The following is a 24,573-nucleotide window of genomic DNA, read 5'->3' as shown; positions in this document are numbered from 1 at the left end:
ATCCGCCTCATTCTGTTCTTGTTCTTTTTCAACCATCTGATCAAAAATCGTTTCTGATAATTGCACTTCAACTTCATCTTCACTCTGATTTCTCCTCTTGTCTTAACCTGTGACTTTGCAACCTTGTTACGACACAATCTGGAAAAATCCCAGGATACTTGTCCTTTAACATTTCAGTTTTCTGGTTTTCCACTGGCTTATCATCCCCAGTAGGCATCACTCCCATCTGTGATCCAGCTATATCATTACCCAAGATAAACTGTATTCCTGGACAAGATAGTTTCTCTATTACCCCTACTACCACTTCACCACTCGTGATTGGACTTTCCAACCTTACCTTATATAATGGAAAACTACTCTTCTCACCCTGAATTCAACATATTACCACCTTTCCTGGAAATATTCTTCCCAAACTACATAACTCATCATCTCTAACCATTAAAGATTGACTAGTGCCTGTATCTCTTAAAATTGTGACTTCTTTACCTGCTCCTCCTGATATACGAGTAACCTTTACCCACACAAGTAAATTATTTGACGAGATCTGGCACGTTCTTATCAATCACCTCTTGATCAGGCTGTGCAATCTTTTGCACCTCCTTTGCTTCACTTGGGCTTTCCTTTACCACTATAACAAAGCTGACTGACTTACCACATCAGCCTTCCCAGTGCTTCTCTTCAATCACCAACACTGTGACTTTGCATGGCCTAGTTTCTCACAGTGAAAACATTTGAAACTTTTCATTTCTCTTCCACCCTTCTGGATTTCTTTTTAAATCTGAGGCACACTCTCGTTATTATCTTCTATCAGATCTCCTTTACCTCTACCACTTGAGTATTTCTCTTTCCCCCAGTTTTTATCCTTCACAGGCTGAAACTGATGTTGGAAACCAAGCTTTGATTTATGAACCATTTCATAATCATCGGATATTTCTGCTGCTAACCTCGCAGTTTTAACCCTCTGCTCTTCCACATGAGTTCTCACTACATCAGGAATTGAATTTGTATAATTTCTCTGAGAGCTTCATACGTTTGCTCTATTTTCAAGCCCTGATCCACCTATCAAAATTACTCTGTTGGATCCTTTCAAACTCCATGTATGTTTGACCAGGTTCTTTCCTTAAATTTTTGTATCTTTGTCTGTAGGCTTCAGGCACTAGTTCATATGCACTGAAGATGGATTTGTTTACCTCCTCATACATCCCAGATACCTCCTCTGATAGTGATGCAAACACTTCACTAGCCCTACCTACCAGCTTTGTTTGAATCAGTAATACCCACATGTCCAGTGGCCATTTCATTTGTTTAGCTACCTTCTCAAATGAAATGAAAAAGGCTTCTACATCCTTCTCATCAAACCTTGGCAATGCTTGGACATATTTAAATAGATCCCCACCAAGCCTTTAACTATGACGCTCTTTCTCTTTCTCCTCATCATTATCCACCAACTGTACGTTTCCCTTTACACCCGCCAATTTTAACTGGCTGTCATGTTTCATGGCCATTTTCTGAAGTTCAAACTCCCTTTCTTTATCTTTTTCCCTGATCTGTATCTCCCTTTCTTTTTCTTTTTGTTATGCTAGGGCTATTCTTTCCTTTCTCCTTTCTTCTCTCTCCTTTTCTTTTTCCTCTCCCTCTCTTTCTTTTTCCTCTCTCTCTTTTTCTTTTTTGTTTTGCTAGGGCTATTCTTTCTTTTCTCCTTTCTGCTCTCTCCTTTTCTTTTTCCTCTCTATCTCTTTCTCTCTTTTTTCTCCTTCCTCTCTATCGTATTCAAGCTGCTTTAATTCTTTTTCATGTTCAAATTGCATAATCTGCAACTGAATCTTTGCTATATCCAATGAATCAGACTGTATCGCAGACAAATTTAAATGCTCAGCTACCGCGGTAAGTACCTCTTCTTTTCACATGCTGTCAGGTAACGTTAACTGCAGTGTTTTTGCCAAATCGAAAAGCCATTTTTTAGTCTCTGTTCATAAGGTACTGTATGTGACCTTCTCCACTCCCAAAAACTTCCAAGCCTTTGAAAGAGCCATTGTCCACAACACACTCCCTACATAAACTGAAATACCACACCTGAAAAGCAACCACAAATATGCTCACCCCCTCACTGTCTTTAAGTTCACTAAGCCACCCAACAGATATACTTTCATCCCCCTCCAACCCCCAATTTGTTATGGGCCAAGGTTTAGAGAACCCCAAATGTATCATAGAGTTCACCTGACCCACAACTTTTAATAGAGTGTGGTTATGGGGAACATACGGGCCTCCTTTCCAGGTGTAGTGCAACAGAGAGTTAAAGTACTTTTAAATTAAAACAATGTTTATTATGAAACCAGTTAACACTTTATAAACCCACAGTAAACATCTTAACAACTATCAACACCAATCATCCCCACAGATACAATATTCTATACGTAACCCTTAATCTTTCCTTGCAACATCCATAAGACAAAAGAACCTTTTTAACACAGAGATCCAGTTTAAATTCTCTACTGAGAGCAATTATCACTTTGAAATCACCCAAATGATCTGGAGATAGTCTTCAGATTGTAGAGAGATCCTTATACAGCTGCTTGCTTTTCCTACAGCTATCCAGCTCTCAAAATGAAACTAAAAACACACTGTAGCTGCCTGCTCAAAAACGAAAGTGAAAGACAGACAGCCCAGCTATACCCACACTCTGACATCACTGCAGCTGTCTGACCAACACACATTTCTTAAAGGTACACCCACTACAGCAATTCGATAAAAGCCATTTCTTAAAGATACTCGCATATGACATTTTACCAGCTGTAGGGGCCGGGATTCTCCCCTACCCGCTGGGGTGGGGGATCCCGGCGTATCGGAGTGGTGTGAACCACTCCGGCGTCAGGTCTCCCCAAAGGTGCGGAATTCTCTGCACCTTTAGGGGCTAGGCCCACGCCGGACTGGTTTCCACTCCGCCGGCTGGCATGAATGGCCTTTGGCACCACGCCAAACAGGCGGCGTAAGTCCGTGCATGCGCCGGTGCGTCAGCAGCTGCTGATGTCATACCAGATCATGCGCAGGGGAGGGTGTGTCTTCCGCCCCCGCCATGGTGAAGGCCATGGCGGGGGCAGAAGAAAAAGGAGTGCCCCCGCGGCAAAGGCCCGCCTGCCGATCAGTGGGCCCTGATCGTGGGCCAGGCCACCGTGGGGGCACCCCCTGGGGTCAGATCGCCCAGCGCCCCAACCCCCCAGGACCCCAGAGCCTGCCTGCGCCACCAATCCCACCGGTACCAGAGGTGGTTTAAACTACGCCGGCGGGAAAGGACTGTCAGCGGCGGGACTTTGGCCCATCGCGGGCCAGAGAATTGCCACAGGGGGCCCGCCGACCGGCGCGGCGCAATTCCCGCCCCCGCCGAATCTCGGCCCAGAGTTGGTGTTGGGCAGCCTACTCACCTGTGGGCAGCGGTTTGTACAATCCTTTTCTTAACTATCCCAGTCAGAAAGTCCAGACTCTGTTTCAGAGATTTACCTTTAAATTCTAAAGGGAATTTTCCACTCACGCCAATGGCAAGAATCATGCTGGGCAGAGCACTAAATTTGGTCTAAAATAAAAGTCAGCATCCCGCTGAACAATTAGTTTGGAAATTTGTTCTCTTGACTTTGATGGTGGGTTAAATGGTCACGTTTCCTAGCAAGCTAGGTCGGGAACCATGTTTGCATTCATTTATACTGTTTTTCATGAATGCTTATTAAAAGACCAACCCACCAGAATTTTCATTCCCCCTCCAAATTAAGTGCCCCCCCCAATGGACAATTAAAATGGTCCAATTTACGACTATACAACCAGTGAGCTTCAGTTCATTCCCAATTTGGAGGTCAGCAGATGACGCTTTAGCCTTCTCGAGTCCCCAAAGTGGTTTTGCATGTTGCCTCGAGAATGGGGAATGGGAGGTGTCTGGTCAACAAATGGCATGTGGACATCAACATTGAAGGTTTCAAGAGGAGAACAGAAATAGCCTCATGAACAATGATGGGGTCAAGAGTAACAGAGGGAGGCTGGATATTGAGAGGAAGAATGAGAGTTCGGAGGGAGTGAATATGGAGGACAATGGGAGGAACTTAGTGAGTGAAAGGGGGAGGCTAGAAGCTGGTCTCACTGACAAATGTTAAGACCACCTTTTTCACAATTACTGAAGAATGACGCAGCTTAAAAAAACCTGAAGAGCATAGATAGGGGAGGGGTCTGAAGGAGTGTGGAAGTCGTCCAGCTAAGCAATTTAGGGCTGATTGAAGGGGCAGCCTATAAAGTTCCTATTGAAACTTTGGTTCAGCTGAGTGGTGTAATCAATTGTCGAATGCAGAATGAACAAGTTTGGCCCCATTATGAATGATCACATTCAGGCAAGAATCCATTAGATTTAGGTTCTACGTTGCATTTGGCCTTAATTGGCATCTGATCCTTACAGTGGCATATGAAAATGGATGTACGGGTAATAATCAAAGGTCACAGCTGCTGTACAGAGACAATATGCACCCTACAAGACTTCATGTCCCCAGTGTACTGATCATGGTATTCAAGGTACCATGCTGGCAGTCCCAGATGTTACTGAGGAAGGACAAAATCCACAAAGACGTTTAGTGCAACCAAGGGTCTCCAGCAGATGCAGCTCAGACATGGAGGTGAGCGAAATACAATGCAGTAGGTGCCTTCACTTGTTCAAGGGATGTGGCAGCTCATATTTGCCACCTTTTTATGAGGAACCCAAGTTGCAAGGACTTGGAGGACATCCCAGCCAGCTGCTTTGAAGGTTACTACTGCACTGAGCATTTTTGCCAGCAGGTCTTTCCAGGGGACCTTTACACAATATCACAAGGGAAGTGACAGATGCCCTTTTCAGTACAGATCACCATTACGTGCAGTTCCACATGAGTTGCACAAGCCAGGCTTCCAGAGCTGCTGGATTCGCTGTGATATCATTTTCCACCCTTGTGCCATTTTCTGCACATATGTGGCCTTGGGAAACTCATTAATAGAAAAGGATTTCATTATCTGAACACTCAGCCAATTTGTGTTAATAGAAATCAGCTCCAGCATGTTTGTGCTAGGTACTCAAGGAGCTCATATGACTTCTGGGCATGGGAACCTGGATTGTAGTTTTGGGGTGCGAGAGATTGAGAGTAGAGAGGTCAGGAGCACAGTTTTGACTTCGCAGGAGGGCGGCAGTGTTCAGGTCTGTGGTTTGAAGTGTGTCTATTTCAATGCCAGGAGTATACGAAATAAGGTAGGGGAACTGGCAGCATGGGTTGGTACCTGGGACTTCGATGTTGTGGCCATTTCAGAGACATGGATAGAGCAGGGACAGGAATGGTTGTTGCAGGTTCCGGGGTTTAGGTGCTTTAGTAAGGTCAGAGAAGGGGGCAAAAGAGGGGGAGGTGTGGCGCTGCTAGTCAAGGACAGTATTACGGTGGTAGAAAGGATGCAAGATGGGGACTCTTCTTCCGAGGTAGTATGGGCTGAGGTTAGAAACAGGAAAGGAGAGGTCACCCTGTTGGGAGTTTTCTATAGGCCACCTAATAGTTCTAGAGATGTAGAGGAAAGGATGGCGAAGATGATTCTGGAAAAGAGCGAAAGTAACAGGGTAGTTGTTATGGGAGACTTTAACTTTCCTAATATTGACTGGAAAAGATATAGTTCGAGTACATTGGATGGGTCGTTCTTTGTACAATGTGTGCAGGAGGGTTTTCTGACACAATATGTTGACAGGCCAACAAGAGGTGAGGCCACTTTGGATTTGGTTTTGGGTAATGAACCAGGCCAGGTGTTAGATCTGGAGGTAGGTGAACACTTTGGAGACAGTGACCACAATTCGGTGACCTTTACGTTAGTGATGGAAAGGGATAAGTATACCCCGCAGAGCAAGAGTTATAGCTGGGGGAAGGGCAATTATGATGCCATTAGACATGACTTAGGATGTGTTGGTTGGAGAAGTAGGCTGCAAGGGTTGGGCACACTGGATATGTGGAGCTTGTTCAAGGAACAGCTATTGCATGTTCTTGATAAGTACGTACCAGTCAGGCAGGGAGGAAGGGGTCGAGCGAGGGAACCGTGGTTTACCAAAGAAGTGGAATCTCTTGTTAAGAGGAAGAAGGAGGCCTATGTGAAGATGAGGCGTGAAGTTTCAGTTGGGGCGCTTGATAGTTACAAGGAAGCGAGGAAGGATCTAAAGAGAGAGCTGAGACGAGCAAGGAGGGGACATGAGAAGTCTTTGGCAGGTAGGATCAAGGAAAACCCAAAAGCTTTCTATAGGTATGTCAGGAATAAAAGAATGACTAGGGTAAGAGTAGGGCCAGTCAAGGACAGTGGTGGAAAGTTGTGTGTGGAGGCTGAGGAGATAAGCGAGATACTAAATGAATACTTTTCGTCAGTATTCACTCAAGAAAAAGATAATATTGTGGAGGAGAATGCTGAGACCCAGGCTATTAGAATAGATGGCATTGAGGTGCGTAGGGAAGAAGTGTTGGCAATTCTGGACAAGGTGAAAATAGATAAGTCCCCGGGGCCGGATGGGATTTATCCTAGGATTCTCTGGGAAGCCAGGGAAGAGATTGCTGAGCCTTTGGCTTTGATTTTTAGGTCATCATTGGCTACAGGAATAGTGCCAGAGGACTGGAGGATAGCAAATGTGGTCGCTTTGTTCAAGAAGGGGAGTAGAGATAACCCCGGTAACTATAGGCCGGTGAGCCTAACGTCTGTGGTGGGTAAAGTCTTGGAGAGGATTATAAAAGATACGATTTATAATCATCTAGATAGGAATAATATGATTAGGGATAGTCAGCATGGTTTTGTGAAGGGTAGGTCATGCCTCACAAACCTTATCGAGTTCTTTGAGAAGGTGACTGAACAGGTAGACGAGGGTAGAGCAGTTGATGTGGTGTATATGGATTTCAGTAAAGCGTTTGATAAGGTTCCCCACGGTCGGCTATTGCAGAAAATACGGAGGCTGGGGATTGAGGGTGATTTAGAGATGTGGATCAGAAATTGGCTAGTTGAAAGAAGACAGAGAGTGGTAGTTGATGGGAAATGTTCAGAATGGAGTTCAGTTACGAGTGGCGTACCACAAGGATCTGTTCTGGGGCCGTTGCTGTTTGTCATTTTTATAAATGACCTAGAGGAGGGCGCAGAAGGATGGGTGAGTAAATTTGCAGACGACACTAAAGTCGGTGGAGTTGTAGACAGTGCGGAAGGATGTTGCAGGTTACAGAGGGACATAGATAAGCTGCAGAGCTGGGCTGAGAGGTGGCAAATGGAGTTTAATGTGGAGAAGTGTGAGGTGATTCACTTTGGAAAGAATAACAGGAATGCGGAATATTTGGCTAATGGTAAAATTCTTGGTAGTGTGGATGAGCAGAGGGATCTCGGTGTCCATGTACATAGATCCCTGAAAGTTGCCACCCAGGTTGATAGGGTTGTGAAGAAGGCCTATGGTGTGTTGGCCTTTATTGGTAGAGGGATTGAGTTCCGGAGCCATGAGGTCATGATGCAGCTGTACCAAACTCTGGTACGGCCGCATTTGGAGTATTGCGTACAGTTCTGGTCGCCTCATTATAGGAAGGACGTGGAAGCTTTGGAACGGGTGCAGAGGAGATTTACCAGGATGTTGCCTGGTATGGAGGGAAAATCTTATGAGGAAAGGCTGATGGACTTGAGGTTGTTTTCGTTAGAGAGAAGAAGGTTAAGAGGTGACTTAATAGAGGCATACAAAATGATCAGAGGGTTAGATAGGGTGGACAGCGAGAGCCTTCTCCCGCGGATGGAGGTGGCTAGCACGAGGGGACATAGCCTTAAATTGAGGGGTAATAGATATAGGACAGAGGTCAGAGGTGGGTTTTTTACGCAAAGAGTGGTGAGGCCGTGGAATGCCCTACCTGCAACAGTAGTGAACTCGCCAACATTGAGGGCATTTAAAAATTTATTGGATAAGCATATGGATGATAAGGGCATAGTGTAGGTTAGATGGCCTTTAGTTTTTTTTTTCCATGTCGGTGCAACATCGAGGGCCGAAGGGCCTGTACTGCGCTGTATCGTTCTATGTTCTATGTTCTATGTTCTTTTTAAATTCACTCCCAAGTGCCACAGTTGGACACTTAAGAGGGTTGACTCTTCGATGACAAGGAGTCACCTGGAAGACATGGCCAATGATAGCCATAGTTCAGGACAGAGTATATCTGGGGAGAGAAACAATGCTCCACATTCTGCCACAAGGCATTGACTAGAGCTAACAATTGGTCTCCTGAAGATGTATTTCTGATATTTGGACTGATCAGGTGAGACTCTCCGATGCTCACTATAGAGTCTCTCCTGCATCATCTTTATTTACTGTCCCCGACACAACCTGGTGCTGCAAGGGGAGGATTTGTTATCAGAGGGAGACATTGAAGAGCTAGTTGTCTCCTCTGATGTGGAGGATTTAGAAGGGGATGGCACTGAAGAGGGCGAGGATTCCAACGAACCATATGAAGATGTCAGTGCATGGGCACAAGATGGCAGAATGTGACAATCTCATAGCTACAAGATACCAGGAGGAATATGGTGAAGATATGTTTTCACAATCTACGTTCTCTTCAACCTTCAATGCAGTGGACACAATCATACCTTCATTCTCAGCATGAATGTATCAGGAAAGGTCAGGAATCTCACAATGATCACAGAAGCAGCATAAGTCACCTTCTGCTCTAACCATCCTTGGAAGACATAGTAGTCTTGACAACATGTTGTTGCTGTGGAATGTGATTATCACTTCAAAAAACACATTTTCTTCAGCAACTCCACAGAGTTCGGTCCTTTCAACCATGGTGTCAACAAGTCAGTTAGCACGGCAGCTTTCAACCAGCTAAAATCACAAGCACTCATGGATGCATTCATATCAGTCTGACCGCAGCTTAACAAGGCAAAAAAAAAAACATCAATGGTTAATGCTTGACCACCCCAAGAGGGAGCAGCATCTGGTGAACATCATCTCTCCAATTTCCTGTTCTTATGGTGAATAATGCAGGGACATCGTGATATTAACCTCCAAGGGCCTTTGGACATCAAGGTGCAGTGACCTGTAACTCTTATACCATGCACCCAAAGCTGCAAATTGCGTTTGCATTGTCCTCACAGAAAATACCTCACCAGAACCATGGTTTGATCTGTTATAAACATTCAGGATGCTGTATTCATCCAAAGCCTGCAAAGCTCCTTCCCTGGATAACCTTAGCATTAGGGAGAAAAATGGCCTATTCTGTATGACATACTTCTTCCCTTCATAGACACTGCTGAGGACTGAGGAGATGTGCAAAAGCCTTATTTACAGAGCATGACATGTCTTGACAATGGTCTAGCTCACAAAGGATAATCCTTTCTATGTACCCTAAGTCATACAATGAATTTCACATCGAGTTGAATACAGACGGATCACATAAAGTACCATTAGGCAGTCATCCAGGAACACAATAAAATCCTAAAAAGGTAAAGAGATTACTTCATGAAGAAGAGCATATACCTCTCACAGCACACACTAATTCCCCTTTTGCAGGTATTTGTAATGGTCCCGAATGATCCTAGATCCACCATTCAGAGTCAAGCATGAGGAGAGTGAAAACTAAGCATGAAGTAACATTCCGCCTGAAGAGAGCCATGAAAACCTATAGTGCGTGATGATGGATACTACTTTTTCCAAAAACACAAACTTCATAAAAGAAATACCATTGCTAAGTACACTTTGGAGAAACAATTATAACCTTTGTTGCAGCAAACACTTGTGCCATCCGCAAACAACAGACATGAGTGCAAAAGCATTAGGATAATTACTAACCTTGAGAAGCAATTCTTCTGAGCGGAAATAATGTCTCCCTGAAATCCAAAGGTTGGCGATATATTGGCCACCAACTATCATTGTCACATATAATGGGCATTTCGTGATGGCGCAGGTGCACAAATAAAGGATACTCACTTTGGTGAGATTGTGTAATAATTAAGACAACTGAGGATCCAGGCGGGAGTAAATTTTGGGTAAGGGGAAGGGTACATTTTGACTCTTGAATGAAAGTAGGACCTTGAATCACAACAGGTAGCCACTGAATTTCTAAGACTTGGAGATGCATTGATGCAAAATATATGTTCAAAATTTTAAAGTGTATACACTAAGTAAACATTTGTGCCATCAGGCGGCATTTAAACCTTCTTTAATTTTTTTACTCCTACCACCATATCCCGATGCATCCCTGACATTCACAGAGGTGGACTGGCCTGCTGTCTGAGATGATGTCGGTAGGCGGTCTTTGGCAGCCCCTGCTATGGGTCTCATGCTCTGGGGCAGGTGCACCCACCTCAGCCAGCCCTCCCGGAGTTGATGAGGTAACTGGAAGAGGGCAGTTGGAGTGGCAGAACACCATTGAAATGTCCTGTTTGGATGACTCCTGGATGCTTTGCTGGGGCTCCTCCTCCCTTTGCCTGCCTAATGGTCCCTCTCTGACTTTATGAGGAGTAGGGGCATCTGGAGGGAGGTCGAAATGCCCCTTCCCCCTCTCACGTAGCCACTGCTGGATCGCCCCCAAGACTAGAACAATGGTGTTAAGGTCCGAGCACAAATCTAGCAAAAACTGCTGGACCTGTGTCTCCAAGTTGGCTGCCTCCCTACTAATATGTCTTTGATGCACTTGCATGCCAGTGTCACAACATCAGACAGAACATGAGTGATTCCTCCATCCTTCACTCCAGTCGGCTATGGCCTCTGACAACTTTCCCTGATGTTCTCCTACTTGGCTCTGCATCTCTGGGGCTCTAACCCATTGACTGCCTGATGAGACTGTGACTTTGGAACATCTACATGTTTCATTTATCCTGAGAGAGCAAATTCATCCTTTAGCAGCACTGCAACACGGTCCTTTTTTGTTTCCACAGATGCTAACTTCCCTGACGATCTCAACCCAGGCCTGTGTGGTCAGGCGGGAGGACCTCCACTCCCGCCTTTCCTGGTTGACCTGGAGGAGAAGCCCAGGGAAGTGTTGCTGATTCATAGTGCTGATGGTTTTTCGTGCAATGGATTACCTGACCAACAGAACACCTGGGCTGCAGTGAGTAATTTCCTTTGTGGGTGCCATTTACAAATGGTGCCAAGACCCTCAACCCCATGAGGTGGGATGGATGAATTATTGCCAGCCCTGCCATGAGATTCACCAAGCACCTCGCTGATGCAGAATTAATAAGTGGAAGATCCTGTTTGTTCAGCCAACTTGCCAGCAGGAATCACATTAATGGTCCTGCATGCTATCACACTTGCACTCCAGAATGAACATTCAACCCTACGTTACCATCTGTAAGCAGAAATTCCAATACCACGAGACCTGTGGCCTTGATGCTTTCATGTGGGCCTGAGAATCTATAGTCTCAGCAAATGTCAAACTTGCAAATTAACTTGAAGGGCTAATGTGCTTTAGCATATTCTGAAACCTGACTCATAGACTAGCCAAGTAACAGCCTGACATGGTCATACTCATGGAATCATAACTTACAGACAATATCCAGGACAACACCACCATCATCCCCAATCAGTAATACCATTATTGACCGAGCTTGCCGAGTCCTATAAAATATAACCGCCAGACTGGTTCTTTTCAAGCGGGAAGGAATAAACAAGAGAGAAAAAACAACTTTACCTCCATCTTCACAAATTTATCTTCACAAATGTATCTGTCCATGACAGTATCAGTAAGAGTGACCACTTCACAATCCTTGTTGGAGACAAAGTCCTGTCTTCATATCGAGGAGACCCTCCGTTGTGTTATGTGGCACTACCACGGTTCTAAATGGGATAGATTTTGAAAAACTGGTTATCCATGAGATGTTAAGGGCTGTGAGCAGCAGCAGAATTGTAGATAACCACATTCTATACAATCATCACCCTGTATATATCCCCTCTACCATAGAATGGTAAAATCATCACTAGAGTGCACCATTCAGCCCATCAGGTCTGCACTGACACTCTGAAAGAGCACCCTACCCGGGTGCCCACCCTATCCCTGCAACGCCAATCAACCCGCTCATCCCTGGACACTAAAGGGCAATTTAGCAATACCAATCCACCTAACCAGTACAACTTTGGACTGTGGGAGGAAACCTGAGAACCCGGAGGAAACCCATGCAGACACAGAGAGAAAGTGCAAACTCCACATAGTCACCCAAGGCTGGTATTGAACTTGGCACAGTGAGGCAGCAGTGCTAACAATTGTGCCACCGTGCCACCCTACCACTATGATCAAACTAGGGGATCAACACTGGTTCAAAGAGGAGTGCAGGAAGGAAAGCCACGAGCAGCACCAAACATACCAAACATGAGGGGTGGAATTCTCTGCTCCCAGGAAAAATCGGGAAGGCCTTCGTGAAGTCGGCCGAGTTTCGCGCCGGCCTCGGAGGCCGCTCCTCTCACCGTAATCATCCCCACCTGGGGGGCTAGGAGCGGCGCTCCATTATTCTCAGCGGCGCGCCGAGAATGACGTGACGGCGGCGCCTATGTGACGTCAGCCACGCATGCGCAGGTTGGCCAGCTCCAACCCGAGCATGCGCGGCTGACATCACGACGGCTGACGGCTCAAACCCGCGCATGCACGGTGGCCGTCTTTCCCTCCGCTGCCCCACAAGACGTGGCAGCTTGATCTTGCAGGACGGCGGAGGGGAATGAGTGAGTCCCTTTGAGAAGCCGGCCCGTCGATCGGTGGGCACTGATCGCGGGCCAGTCCCCTCCCGAGCACGGCGGTGGTACTCACGCCACTCTCCGCCCCCACAAGCTTCAAACGGGCCATTGGCGCCCATGTTCACGACGGCAGCGACCAGGTGTGGTTGCCGCCGTGTGAAACGGCCGCGAACGGCATCCGGGTTGGCAAAATGGCGAGCGGCGATTCTTCCGAGCGGGGGTTGGGAGAATCGCGGGGGGCGCCAGGGGGGCGTGAATTGAGTCGCCCGGCCCTCCCGCGATTCTCCCACCCGGCGTGGGGAGCGGAGAATCGCGCCCGAGGTATCAACCTGGTGAAGCTACAACACAGGACTACTTGCATGTCAAATAGCAGAAGCAGTATACGATAGGCAGAATTAAGGGATCAGATCTCTGCAGTCCTGCCACATCTAGTCCTGAATGATGGTGGACCATTAAACCTCAAATGGAAGGTTGAATAATTCCATCCTTAATGGTGGGGAAGCCCAGCACATCTGTGCAAAAGACCAGGCTGAAGCATTGTCAACAATCTTCAACCTAAAGGGCCAAATGGATGATTCATCTTGGTCTCCTACTGAGGTCCCCAACATCACAGTCTTCAGCCAATGCAATTCATTCCATCGGATGCTAAGAAATGGCTGAAAGTACTGGATACTGCAATGGTTATGGGTGCTGACAACATTCTGGCAATAGTACTGAAGACTTGTGTTCCAGCACTTGCCGCACCCAGAGCCGAGCTGTTCCAATACAGCTACAACACGGATATCTGCCACAAAAATCAGGACAAATCCAACCTGGTCAATTACCACCTCATCAGTTTATTCTCCTTCTTCAGGAAATTGATGGAAGGAGTAATCAACAGTGCTATCTAATGGGACTTGCGGGGGGAGGGGGGGCTGGTTTAGCTCAGTTGGCTGGACAGCTGGTTCGTGGTGCAGAGCACTGCGAGGGTTCAATTCCCGTACCAGCTGGGTTATTCATGAAGGCTCTACCTTCTCAACCTTGCCCCTCACCTAAGGTGTGGTTAAATCTGGTTAAATCACCACCAGTTAGCTCTCCCCCTCAAAGGGAAAAGCAGCTTATAGTACTCTGGGAGTATGGCAACTTTACCTTACCGTTATCTTAGCAACAACACTCTCACTGGTGCTCAGTTTGCATTCTGCCAGGGCCACTCACGTCCTGACCTCATTATAGCCTTGGTCTGAGTAACTGCCCTTAACATCAATGTAGTATTTGACCAAGTGAGACATCAAGGAGCCCGAGCAAAACTGAAATCAATGGGAATAGGGAGAAAACTCTCCACTGCTTGGAGTCATAACTTGTATAAAGGAAGATGGTTGTAGTTCTTCGAGGTGAATCATCTCAGTTCATGGCCGTACTGTCCTAGTCCTAACCATCTTTAGCCTTCCCTCCATCATAAGATCAGAGAGCAGCTGTTCATGGATGATTGCACAATGTTCATTAACATTCGCGACTCCTCAGATCCTCAGATGCTGTCCATGTCCACCTGCAGCAGGTCTTGGACATTAGGCAAGCTTGGGATGATAAGTGACAAGTGACATTCACACCACAGAAATGTCAGCTAATGAACACCTCCAACAAGAGAGAATCTAACCAATGGCCTTATAATTGCTGAATCCTCCATTATCAACTTCCTGGGGTGACTATTGATCAGAAACTGAACTGGACCAGCTATATAAATACTGTGGTTACAAGAGCAGGTCAGACACTAGGAATTCTGCGGAAGCTAATTTGCCCTCAGCCTCTCCAAAACCTGTCAACTATTTACAAGGCACAAATCAGGTGAGTGATGGAATCTTCTCCACTTCCCTCGATGAGTACAGCACCAAGAAGCTGGACACCGTGCAGTATAATCAATCCACATGATTGGCACCCCATTCACCACCTTCAGCATTCACTCCCTTCACCATTACCAAGCAATGGTAGCAGTGTGCACCATCTACATGATGCACTCACCTAGGTTCCTTCAAATACACTTTCCAAACCCATCTAAAAGGACAATGGCAGCAGATGCATGGAATCACTTTCAGGTTCCCTTCAAGTCACATACCAAAATGTCTTGGAACTGGATTACTGTTCCTTCCTGTCGCTTCAAATCCTGGAATTTCCTCCCTTACAGCACTGAGGGTTCACCAATACCATACAGATTACATCAACTCAAGAAGGCACTACATTCTCAATTAGGGATGGGCAATAAATGCGATGCCCACATCCCATGAACAAATATATTTTAAAAATCTGATGGTTGGAATTATAGAGCTCAAAAGACCATGAGGCAGGGCACATATGAAATCAATTTAAATCAAATAGCTATACTTGTGGTTCTAAAAAAAACTGACAGATTTAGAAGCATGTGGTGAAGATGGGCACACTATGCCACATTACACCTTTCCAATAGATTATTTGAACTTTGCTGACTAGCAAATTCTGAAATTAATCAGCAATAAACCTGCAACGGAAGTTCTCATCTTTTATATTTTATTTACATAATTGATTACCGAAAACTCCCTTTTTTTTGCCTTAGCTAAATAAATACACAAGGACTTGTTGAATTTTAACCTCCCTTGCTCTTATCCATTAGAAGTTTGGTCGATTGCGGCACCAGATAAAGCGACTAATGCACTCCTAGTTCTGGTCCCTGGCATTAACCTCTGCTGGTCATACTTCAGTGAAACCATTCCAAAAACATGTGAATGTTTACAAGAATACATGAGTGAATAAATTCCATTATCGCAAGGTGATATGGAAATTGAGAAACATTATCATAGACAGATGTTTCTATTAGACTTAATTTACATTCCTAAAACAGGTGTGTTCTGTCGATTTAATCCTTTGTAATGAAATTTTTGAACAGCACCATTTTGATATAAATTATATGGCGTTTCTTCATATGCTAAACAATCTTTAAATGTGACTTTTGCACGGGCAGCATGGTGGAGCAGTGTGTTAGCACTGCGGCCTCATGGCGCCGAGGTCCCAGGTTCGATCCCGGCTCTGGGTCACTGTCCGTGTAGAGTTTGCACATTCTCCCCATGTTTGCGTGGGTTTCGCCCCCACAACCCAAAAATGTGCAAGCTAGGTGGATTGGCCACGCTAAATTACTCCTTAATTGGAAAAAATGAATTGGGTACTCTAACATATTTTGTCCTCCAACATATTTTATGTAAACATGCTCTTTGCATCATAGTAACCTTACCTGAGGTTGACAATTTCTGCATTCTAGGTTTATATTTTAATGATTTTCTTTTTGGGAAAGGCTTATAACAAATAGTGAAGCAGTTACTCTGCGTAAAACAGCTTTGCAACATGTCATACCTTTCAATCAAACCATTAAATTTAGGTAATTTAAAAAAAAGATATTATAGCATCACATGACAATTTTAAATGTCATATACCAGATTTCAACATCCATCTTTTCTAAATGTTGCAGAACGTTGGAAAACTTTAAAAAAAATTTAGAGTACCCAATTCTTTTTTTCCAACTAAGGGGCAATTTAGCATGGCTAAGCCAGCTACCCTGCACATCTTTGTGTTGTGGGGGTGAGACCCATGCGGAATGTGCAAACTCCATACGGACAGTAACCCGGGGCTGGGATTGAACCCGGGTCCTCGGTGCCGTGAGGCAGCAGTGCTAACCACTGCGCCACCGTGCCGCCCTCGATAAAATTGGTTTTAACATCTTCACCTGATGCCCATAGTATTCCACAGCTAAAGAAGAATCTTTACTGTGTCGTGGGTGGAATTTGAGTCACTCAGTTCTGAAAAAGCCACGGAGCACATTTAATTTTGCAATATGATTGTACCATTACATCAAAAACTCATTAGAAATAGGAGCAGGAATAGGCCATTTATCCCATTCAACCTGCTCCGACATTCAAAATAGTCATGGCTAATCTGATTGTGACCTTAACTCCACTTTCTTGCCTGCCCTCATAACCTTTGACTCGCTTGTGAATCAAAAATACGTCTAACTCAGCCTTGAATATATTCAATGACAATTCTCTGTGGAAGAGAATTTGAAAGACTAACAACCCTTTGAGAGAAGATTTTTTTCCTCATCTGCATCTTAAATGAGAGACCCATTATTGTTAAACAGTGTCCCCTTAATTCTAGAATCCCTCATGGGTACAAACATGCTTTCAGTATCTGGCCTGTCCTGCCCTCTCAAAATCATACATGTTTCAATAAAATTAATGCTCATTTTCCCACATAATATTTCACCTACCAAATTTATGCACAGTCAACTAATCTTTGCAGATTGTTTCTATCTTTCTCACAACTTGCTTTCCCACCTATCTTTATATCAAAGTCAAATTTACAGGTCATTAATTCCAAGTCATTAGTATAGATCATAAATAGCTGAGGCACCAGTACACACCCAAGTGACATAATGATATTATGAAATGAAATGACAACAGTAACTGCATTAGCAATGTGACTGGTAATATTATACCAAGAATTGTGTAATTGCGCAGCATGCATCTTTTAGTTCTTAACTGTTCTGATCACAAATATTTGCAATATATATTACTGCCAGTAATTGTCATTATAAACAAAGGAATCCAATATAACAAAATGGTTTTTCAATAACATTTTTACAGGCGGTTTATTTTTCGCTAAAACAATGCGTTCCAGGAGGTATGTGACCATGTTGGACCCCTTTCAGGAAACCTATGGTGGAGGGATAGGTAGCCTGATGTTCATCCCTGCTGTCATGGGAGAGCTGTTTTGGTCAGCAGCTGTTCTATCAGCTCTTGGTGAGAAAATATGGCATTAATTATTAGTACTTTCTTGATTTTAACATGTAAATAATGAAGAAATGGTTCCAATGAATGTTCTTTGTTAGTTTTGAAGCAAGCAGGAACATACTGCAGTCCCAAATAGGTGGGATTCTACTCCAAGCACAGAATCTGGCCAAGCAAGTAGAAATTAAACTGGAGTTCAGCCCACCTCCTTCAATATATTCCCAATTATATTGTCATAAAAATCGATGGTAAAATTTCATGAACATCAAAAATTGGGCACAATGACTTCTTTGCCTGATTCTCTCAAGAGTATTCTTATTAAGCACAGCTTTACATTGAAAACAGTCTCATGAGTTCAGAATTTATGTGTCTCCTTTGAGCACAGGAGATTAAAAAGATATATGATACAGGTGTGAAATGTTATGAATGATATTGATAAGGAGAAATGGTGTCTAGTGGCAGATAACAGAAGACAAATTTAAAGTGATTCACAAGGAATGAATTGAGGAGCCATTTCTTACACAATTGTGATCTGGAGTGGACTTCCTGAAAGGGTGGTTGAAGCAGATTCAATAAGAAAAATTAAAAGGAAATTGGATAAATACCTGAAGGGAGAAATATTCTACAAGGCTACGGGTGAAAGGGCATGGAGCTAGGATTAATTGGCTCGCTCTACCAAAAGATAACACAGGCGCAATGGGCAAATTATGTCTTTTTGGGCTATATTATTCTCTGGTTCTATAATCCATTTGAAAGAACCTCTGACAGATGGATTACAATATTTCTAAGCATATTAAGTCATATGCTCAATTGCTGGAATGGGATTTGAATCTCTAACCTTATGACTGAAGAGATGAGAGTGCTAACAACAGGGGGATTGACTGAACTGACACCACCCATAGTTTTACACATAAATTTCCACAGCCAACAGGCATTGGGCATGTTTCATTCCATCAATTTGAACACTGCAATTTTAACAAATTTAAATAATAAAGTCATGTGACCAGCAAGTAAATGTGCATTTATAGGAAGAAGCAAAGACTATGGAAGTAAAGTATGTGAGATCCCACAAAAAAAATGAGGTAGCATGGGGGAAGTATAAAGTTTGACATTTTCGGAAGTGCATGGGGTGGCATATTACAGCTCAGGAGGAGAGGGAACCAAAGCTCTGAGGAATTCTGGCCATGTCATGCAGGAAAGAGAAGTAGGAAGGATTATAATAGAGATAGCAGAAAAAAGAGATGTGGGAGGGGTTCCCTATCATACCAAAATCTTTTTTTTTGCAGACTTGGAAGCAACATTCAAATCTTGCAATGGCTTGCGATTTCTAGTCAATTAGCTGTCAAAAGGAAAAGAAAATTGGCATGAAAAGCAGGGCAAATCCTATCTGGCCATTTACTGCACGATCAGTCTAGTGTCAATCAACAGCAAAGTTGTTGACAGTGAAGGTGTAATTGACAATGCTATAAAGTGGCACTTACTCAACAATAACATGTTTACTGATGGTTAATCTGCTTGGGGAATTTGACTCCTGACTTCAATACACCTTTCGTCCAAACATGGAAAAAGAGAACTGAATTTGAGAAGTGAGGTGAGAGCAACTGTCCTTGACATCAAGGCAGCATTTGACCAAGCGTGTTATCATGGTGTTCAAACAAAACTGAAGTCACTAAGAATCAGGGAGAAAATAGTTGGAGTAATACGTAGCTCAAAGGAAGATGGTTGCAGAGGTTGGAGGCCAATCAGCGCTGCAAGAGTTCCTCAGGGTGGTATCCTAGACCCATCCATCTTCAGCTGCTTCATCAATAACTTTCCTTCCACCATAAGATCAGAAATGGGGATGTTTGCTTTTGATGCACAATGTTCAGCCCCGTTCATGACTCCTCAGATACTTGACCCTATGCAGTTGGTGCAACAAAGGACAATATTCAGGCTTGAGCTGGAAGTTGCAACTAACATTCAGGCCATGCAACTGCCAGGCAATGATGATCTCCAACAAGAGAGAATCTAACCATTACCCAGTTTTACCATCATGAAACCCCCACTATCAACATCCTAGGGGTTACCATTGAATTAAAAAAAAAATTCATTTCTTACACAACCAATGCCTAGTGTTAGCATTGTGTAACATATACAAGATGCACTGCAACAACTTGTCAGGCATCCTTCAATAGCATCTTCTAAACTTGTGACCTCTACCACATAGAAGGACAAGGATAGCAGATCCACGGCAACATCTGGAAGTTCCCTTCCAACCCACACACTATCCTGACTTGGACCTACACCACCATTCCTTCACTGTTGCTGGGTCAAAATCTTGGAACTACCGTCCTAACAGCACTGTGGGTGTATCTCCAACAGATGGATTGGGGCGGTTCAAAGAAGGCAGCTTACCAACACCTTCAGAAGGGCAATGAGTAACGAGTAACCTTTGCCAATGATGCTCACATTGTAAAAGGAACTGGCAATGGGGTCCTTGCCTAACGCTTGAGTTTGAAATTGTGAATGTGGTTGTGGCTGGTGTTTTTTAGGCCAGCACAGATGCAATGGGCAAATGGGTTGCTACAGTTCCACTACAGCTATCTCTTTTAGAACCCCGGGTGTAGATCTAAGGATTTGCCACACGTAAACACTTAATTTTCTCCAATATATTTTCTCTTCGGATATTCATTTCTCTAATTTCCTGACACTTTTTAGCTCTAGGCTTCCATCTATTTCTGGAATGAAACTTGTGTCTTCTCCTGTGAAAACAGGCACAAAGTATTTGCTCAATGCCTCTACCATTTCCTAATTCCCCATGATAATTTCTCCTGTCTCTGCTTCTAAATTTGGCAGATGGAGTTTAATATGGATAAGTGTGAGGTTATCCATTTTGGCCAAAAGAATAGTCAGGCAAATTATTATCCAAATGGAAAGCAGATTCAAAATGTGTCTGGGCAGAGGGATCTGGGTGTCTTTGTTCATGAATCGCAGAAAGTCTGTATGCAGGTAGAAAATGTAATAAGAAAGGCAAATGGAATGTTAGCGTTTATTGCAAAAGGACTGGAGTATAAATGCAGAGAAGTATTGTTGCAATTGTCTAGAGTGTTTGTGAGACCACATCTGGAGTATTCTGCCCAGTTTTGGTCTCCTTATCTGAGGAAGGATGTGGTGGCATTCAAAGCAGTTCAGAGGAGGATCACCAGATTGATTCTAGGGTGAAGGGGTTAACGTATGAGGAAGGATTAAACAATTTAGGCTTATAATCGTTGGGAGTTCAGAAGGATGAGAGGGGATCTGATTCCCGAGGTATATAAAATACCATAATCTACGAAACTCGATGGCAGAGGTCCATATCAATGGGTACAAAACGCCATGCCTCTTCGACTTCAGGAGCACGGAGAGCTTCATACATCCAGACCTGGTAAGACGCTGTTCATTCCCCGTTTCGCCCGTGCAGCAAACTATCTCGCTCGCTTCAGGCTCCCATTCGGTCCAGATCCAGGGGCGCACCGCCGCGACACTCACAATCCGACGCGCTAGCTACTCGAAATTCAAACTCTACATTTTGCCCGAACTCTGAGCGCCACTCTTATTAGGCCTAGACTTCCAATGTAACCTCAAGAGCCTCACCCTCAGCTTCGGAGGGCCCCTGCCCCCACTCATGATCTGCAGCCTCGCTACGCTGCGAATTCCCCCCCTCCTCTCTTCGCCAATCTCACAAAGGACTGTAAACCCGTAGCCACTCGTAGCAGGCGGTATAGCCTGCAGGATAGGATATTTGTCAGAGCAGAGGTCCGAAGGCTACTCAGTGAGGGGGTTATAGAGGCCAGCAATAGTCCCTCGAGAGCTCAGGTGGTGGTCGTGAAGAACGGGGGAAAATTCCGTATGGTGGTCGACTACAGTCAGACCATAAATAGATTTACGCTCCCCGACGCATATCCCCTCCCCAGGATTGCAGACATGGTAAACCAGATTGCCCAGTACCGGCTCTTTTCCCCGGTGGATCTGAAGTCTGCATACCACCAGCTCCCAATCCGCCCGGCGGACCGCCACTACACGGCATTCGAGGCCGATGGCCGCCTCTTCCATTTCCTCCGGGTCCCTTTCAGCGTCACTAATGGGGTCTCGGTGTTCCAATGAACAATGGACCGAATGGTGGACCAGTACGGGCTGCGGGCCACGTTTCCGTACTTGGACAATGTCACCATCTGCTGCTATGACCAGCAAGACCATGACGCCAACCTCCACCGTTTTCTCCGGACGGCACAGAAACTGAATCTCACGTACAACAAGGAAAAATGTGTTTTCCGCACAACCAGACTAGCCATCCTCGGCTATGTCGTGGAAAACGGAGTCCTGGGCCCAGACCCGGACCATATGCGCCCCCTCTTAGAACTCCCCCTCCCCCATTGCCCCAAGGCCCTCAAACAGTGCTTGGGCTTCTTTTCTTACTACGCCCAGTGGGTCCCTCAATATGTGGACAAAGCCCGCCCACTCTTTAGGCCACACGATTTCCCCTATCAGCCGAGGCACGCCAAGCTTTCGACAGCATCAAGGAGGACATCGCCAAAGCGGCCATGCGGGCGGTGGATGAATCCACCCCATTTCAGGTAGAGAGCGACGCCTCAGAGGTAGCTCTTGCAGCCACATTAAATCAGGCAGGGAGACCAGTTGCATTTTTCTCCCATACCCTCTCCGCTTCAGAACTCCGACACTCTTCAGTCGAGAAAGAAGCACAATCCATTGTGGAGGCTATCCGTCAATGGAGGCACTACCTCGCAGGTAGGAGGTTCACCCTCATCACCGACCAAAGATCGGTTGCCTTCATGTTCGACAACTCGCAAAGGGGCAAAATTAAAAACGACAAAATTCTGAGGTGGAGGATCGAACTCTCCACCTACAATTACGATATCAAATATCGACCCGGGAAGCTCAACGAGCCTCCGGATGCCCTATCCCGCGGGACATGCGCCAGCGCGCAGATCGACCGATTAAAAGCCATCCACAATGACCTCTGCCACCCGGGGGTCACCCGGCTCGCCCACTACATCAGGGCCCGAAACCTGCCTTTCTCCAACGAGGAGGTAAAAGCGGTCACCAGGGACTGCCCGATCTGTGCGGAGTGCAAACCGCACTTCTATAGACCAGACAGAGCCCACCTGGTCAAGGCTTCTAGGCCCTTTGAACGCCTCGCGATTGATTTCAAAGGGCCACTCCCCTCAACTAACAAGAACGTTTACTTTTTAAACTTCGTAGACGAGTTCTCACGTTTCCCATTCGCTATCCTGTGCCCTGACATAAGAACATAAGAACTAGGAGCAGGAGTAGGCCATCTGGCCCCTCGAGCCTGCTCCGCCATTCAATTAGATCATGGCTGATCTTTTGTGGACTCAGCTCCACTTTCCGGCCCGAACACCATAACCCTTAATCCCTTTATTCTTCAAAAAACTATCTATCTTTACCTTAAAAACATGTAATGAAGGAGCCTCAACTGCTTCACTGGGCAAGGAATTCCATAGATTCACAACCCTTTGGGTGAAGAAGTTCCTCCTAAACTCAGTCCTAAATCTACTTCCCCTTATTTTGAGGCTATGTCCCCTAGTTCTGCTGTCACCTGCCAGTGGAAACAACCTGTCCGCATCTATCCTATCTATTCCCTTCATAATTTTAAATGTTTCTATAAGATCCCCCCTCATCCTTCTAAATTCCAACGAGTACAGTCCCAGTCTACTCAACCTCTCCTCATAATCCAACCCCTTCAGCTCTGGGATTAACCTAGTGAATCTCCTCTGCACACCCTCCAGCGCCAGTACGTCCTTTCTCAAGTAAGGAGACCAAAACTGAACACAATACTCCAGGTGTGGCCGCACTAACACCTTATACAATTGCAACATAACCTCCCTAGTCTTAAACTCCATCCCTCTAGCAATGAAGGACAAAATTCCATTTGCCTTCTTAATCACCTGTTGCACTTGTAAACCAACCTTCTGTGACTCATGCACTAGCACACCCAAGTCTCTCTGAACAGCGGCATGCTTTAATATTTTATCGTTTAAATAATAATCCCGTTTGCTGTTATTCCAACCAAAATGGATAACCTCACATTTGTCAACATTGTATTCCATCTGCCAGACCCGAGCCCATTCACTTAACCTATCCAAATCCCTCTGCAGACTTCCAGTATCCTCTGCACTTTTCGCTTTATGACCTCCCACACAGTCATTAGGGCCCTGCATAGCATCTTCACCCTGTTTGGTTTCCCCAGCTACGTACACAGCGACCGAGGCTCGTCCTTCATGAGCGACGTGCTGCGTCAGTACCTGCTCGACAAGGGCATTGCCTCGAGCAGGACTACCAGCTAAAAACCCCAGGAGGAACGGGCAGGTGGAAAGGGAGAACGCAACGGTCTGGAAGACCGTCCTACTGACCCTTCGGTCTAGAAAGCTCCAAGTCTCCCAGTGGCAGGAAGTCCTCCCAGACGCGCTCCACGCTATTAGGTCCCTTTTGTGCACGGTGACCAACCAGACCCCTCACGAGAGGCTCTTCATTTTTTTCCAGGGGCACTACCACGGGGGTCTCACTTCCAGCATGGCTGAGGACGCCGGGCCCCGTACGTCTGAGGAAACACGTCAGGGCGCACAAAACCGACCCCCTTGTTGAAAAGGTGCGCCTGCTCCACTCCAACCCCCAGTACGCATTCGTCGAGTTACCTGACATACCTCCGGGATCTGGCACCCGCCGGATCCAGCGCCCCCTCTACCCCCACAGAAGGACCTCTCACCCTACACCCCATGCTGCCGCCCCCTAGCGCTCCCGAGCCCATGAGCTCGCTCCACCAGTTCCGCGCCGGCCAGCCCCCAGTCCCCGGTCGAACCAGGAGAGTATGAAGCTCGGATAGAACCCTCCCTGGAGTCCGTCATCGTACCCCAGCACACAACACCCATCCAGCCACCGCAAGAGGCAGCCCCGGTGCTCCGCAGGTCACAGCGGACAATTTGACCACCGGACAGACTGACGTTGTAGGCCACCACCCCCGCCGGACTTGTTTTTTTTTGCAGGGGGTGGATGTGGTGAATGTAATATATATATGTATATATGATAATTCAC

At 45.5% G+C, this 24,573-nt stretch overlaps 1 protein-coding gene across 7 annotated transcripts in view; it reads left to right on the top strand.

The window, feature by feature from the left end:
• Window positions 1–24,573, top strand: part of LOC119977798 (high-affinity choline transporter 1-like) — a 280,545-nt gene that overhangs the window by 139,203 nt on the left and 116,769 nt on the right. For all 7 annotated transcript variants that reach the window (XM_038819017.1, XM_038819018.1, XM_038819020.1 and 4 more), the window contains one exon: window positions 17,341–17,496. In XM_038819017.1, coding sequence (XP_038674945.1) covers window positions 17,341–17,496 — 156 coding nt within the window. The remainder of the gene's footprint in view (window positions 1–17,340; window positions 17,497–24,573) is intronic.

The sequence above is a fragment of the Scyliorhinus canicula genome, chromosome 14 (assembly GCF_902713615.1).
Source record: "Scyliorhinus canicula chromosome 14, sScyCan1.1, whole genome shotgun sequence".
Classification (NCBI taxonomy): Eukaryota; Metazoa; Chordata; class Chondrichthyes; order Carcharhiniformes; family Scyliorhinidae; genus Scyliorhinus; species Scyliorhinus canicula.
The sequence above is the reverse complement of the archived record's forward strand: the minus strand, read 5'-3'. Positions and strand labels throughout refer to the sequence as shown.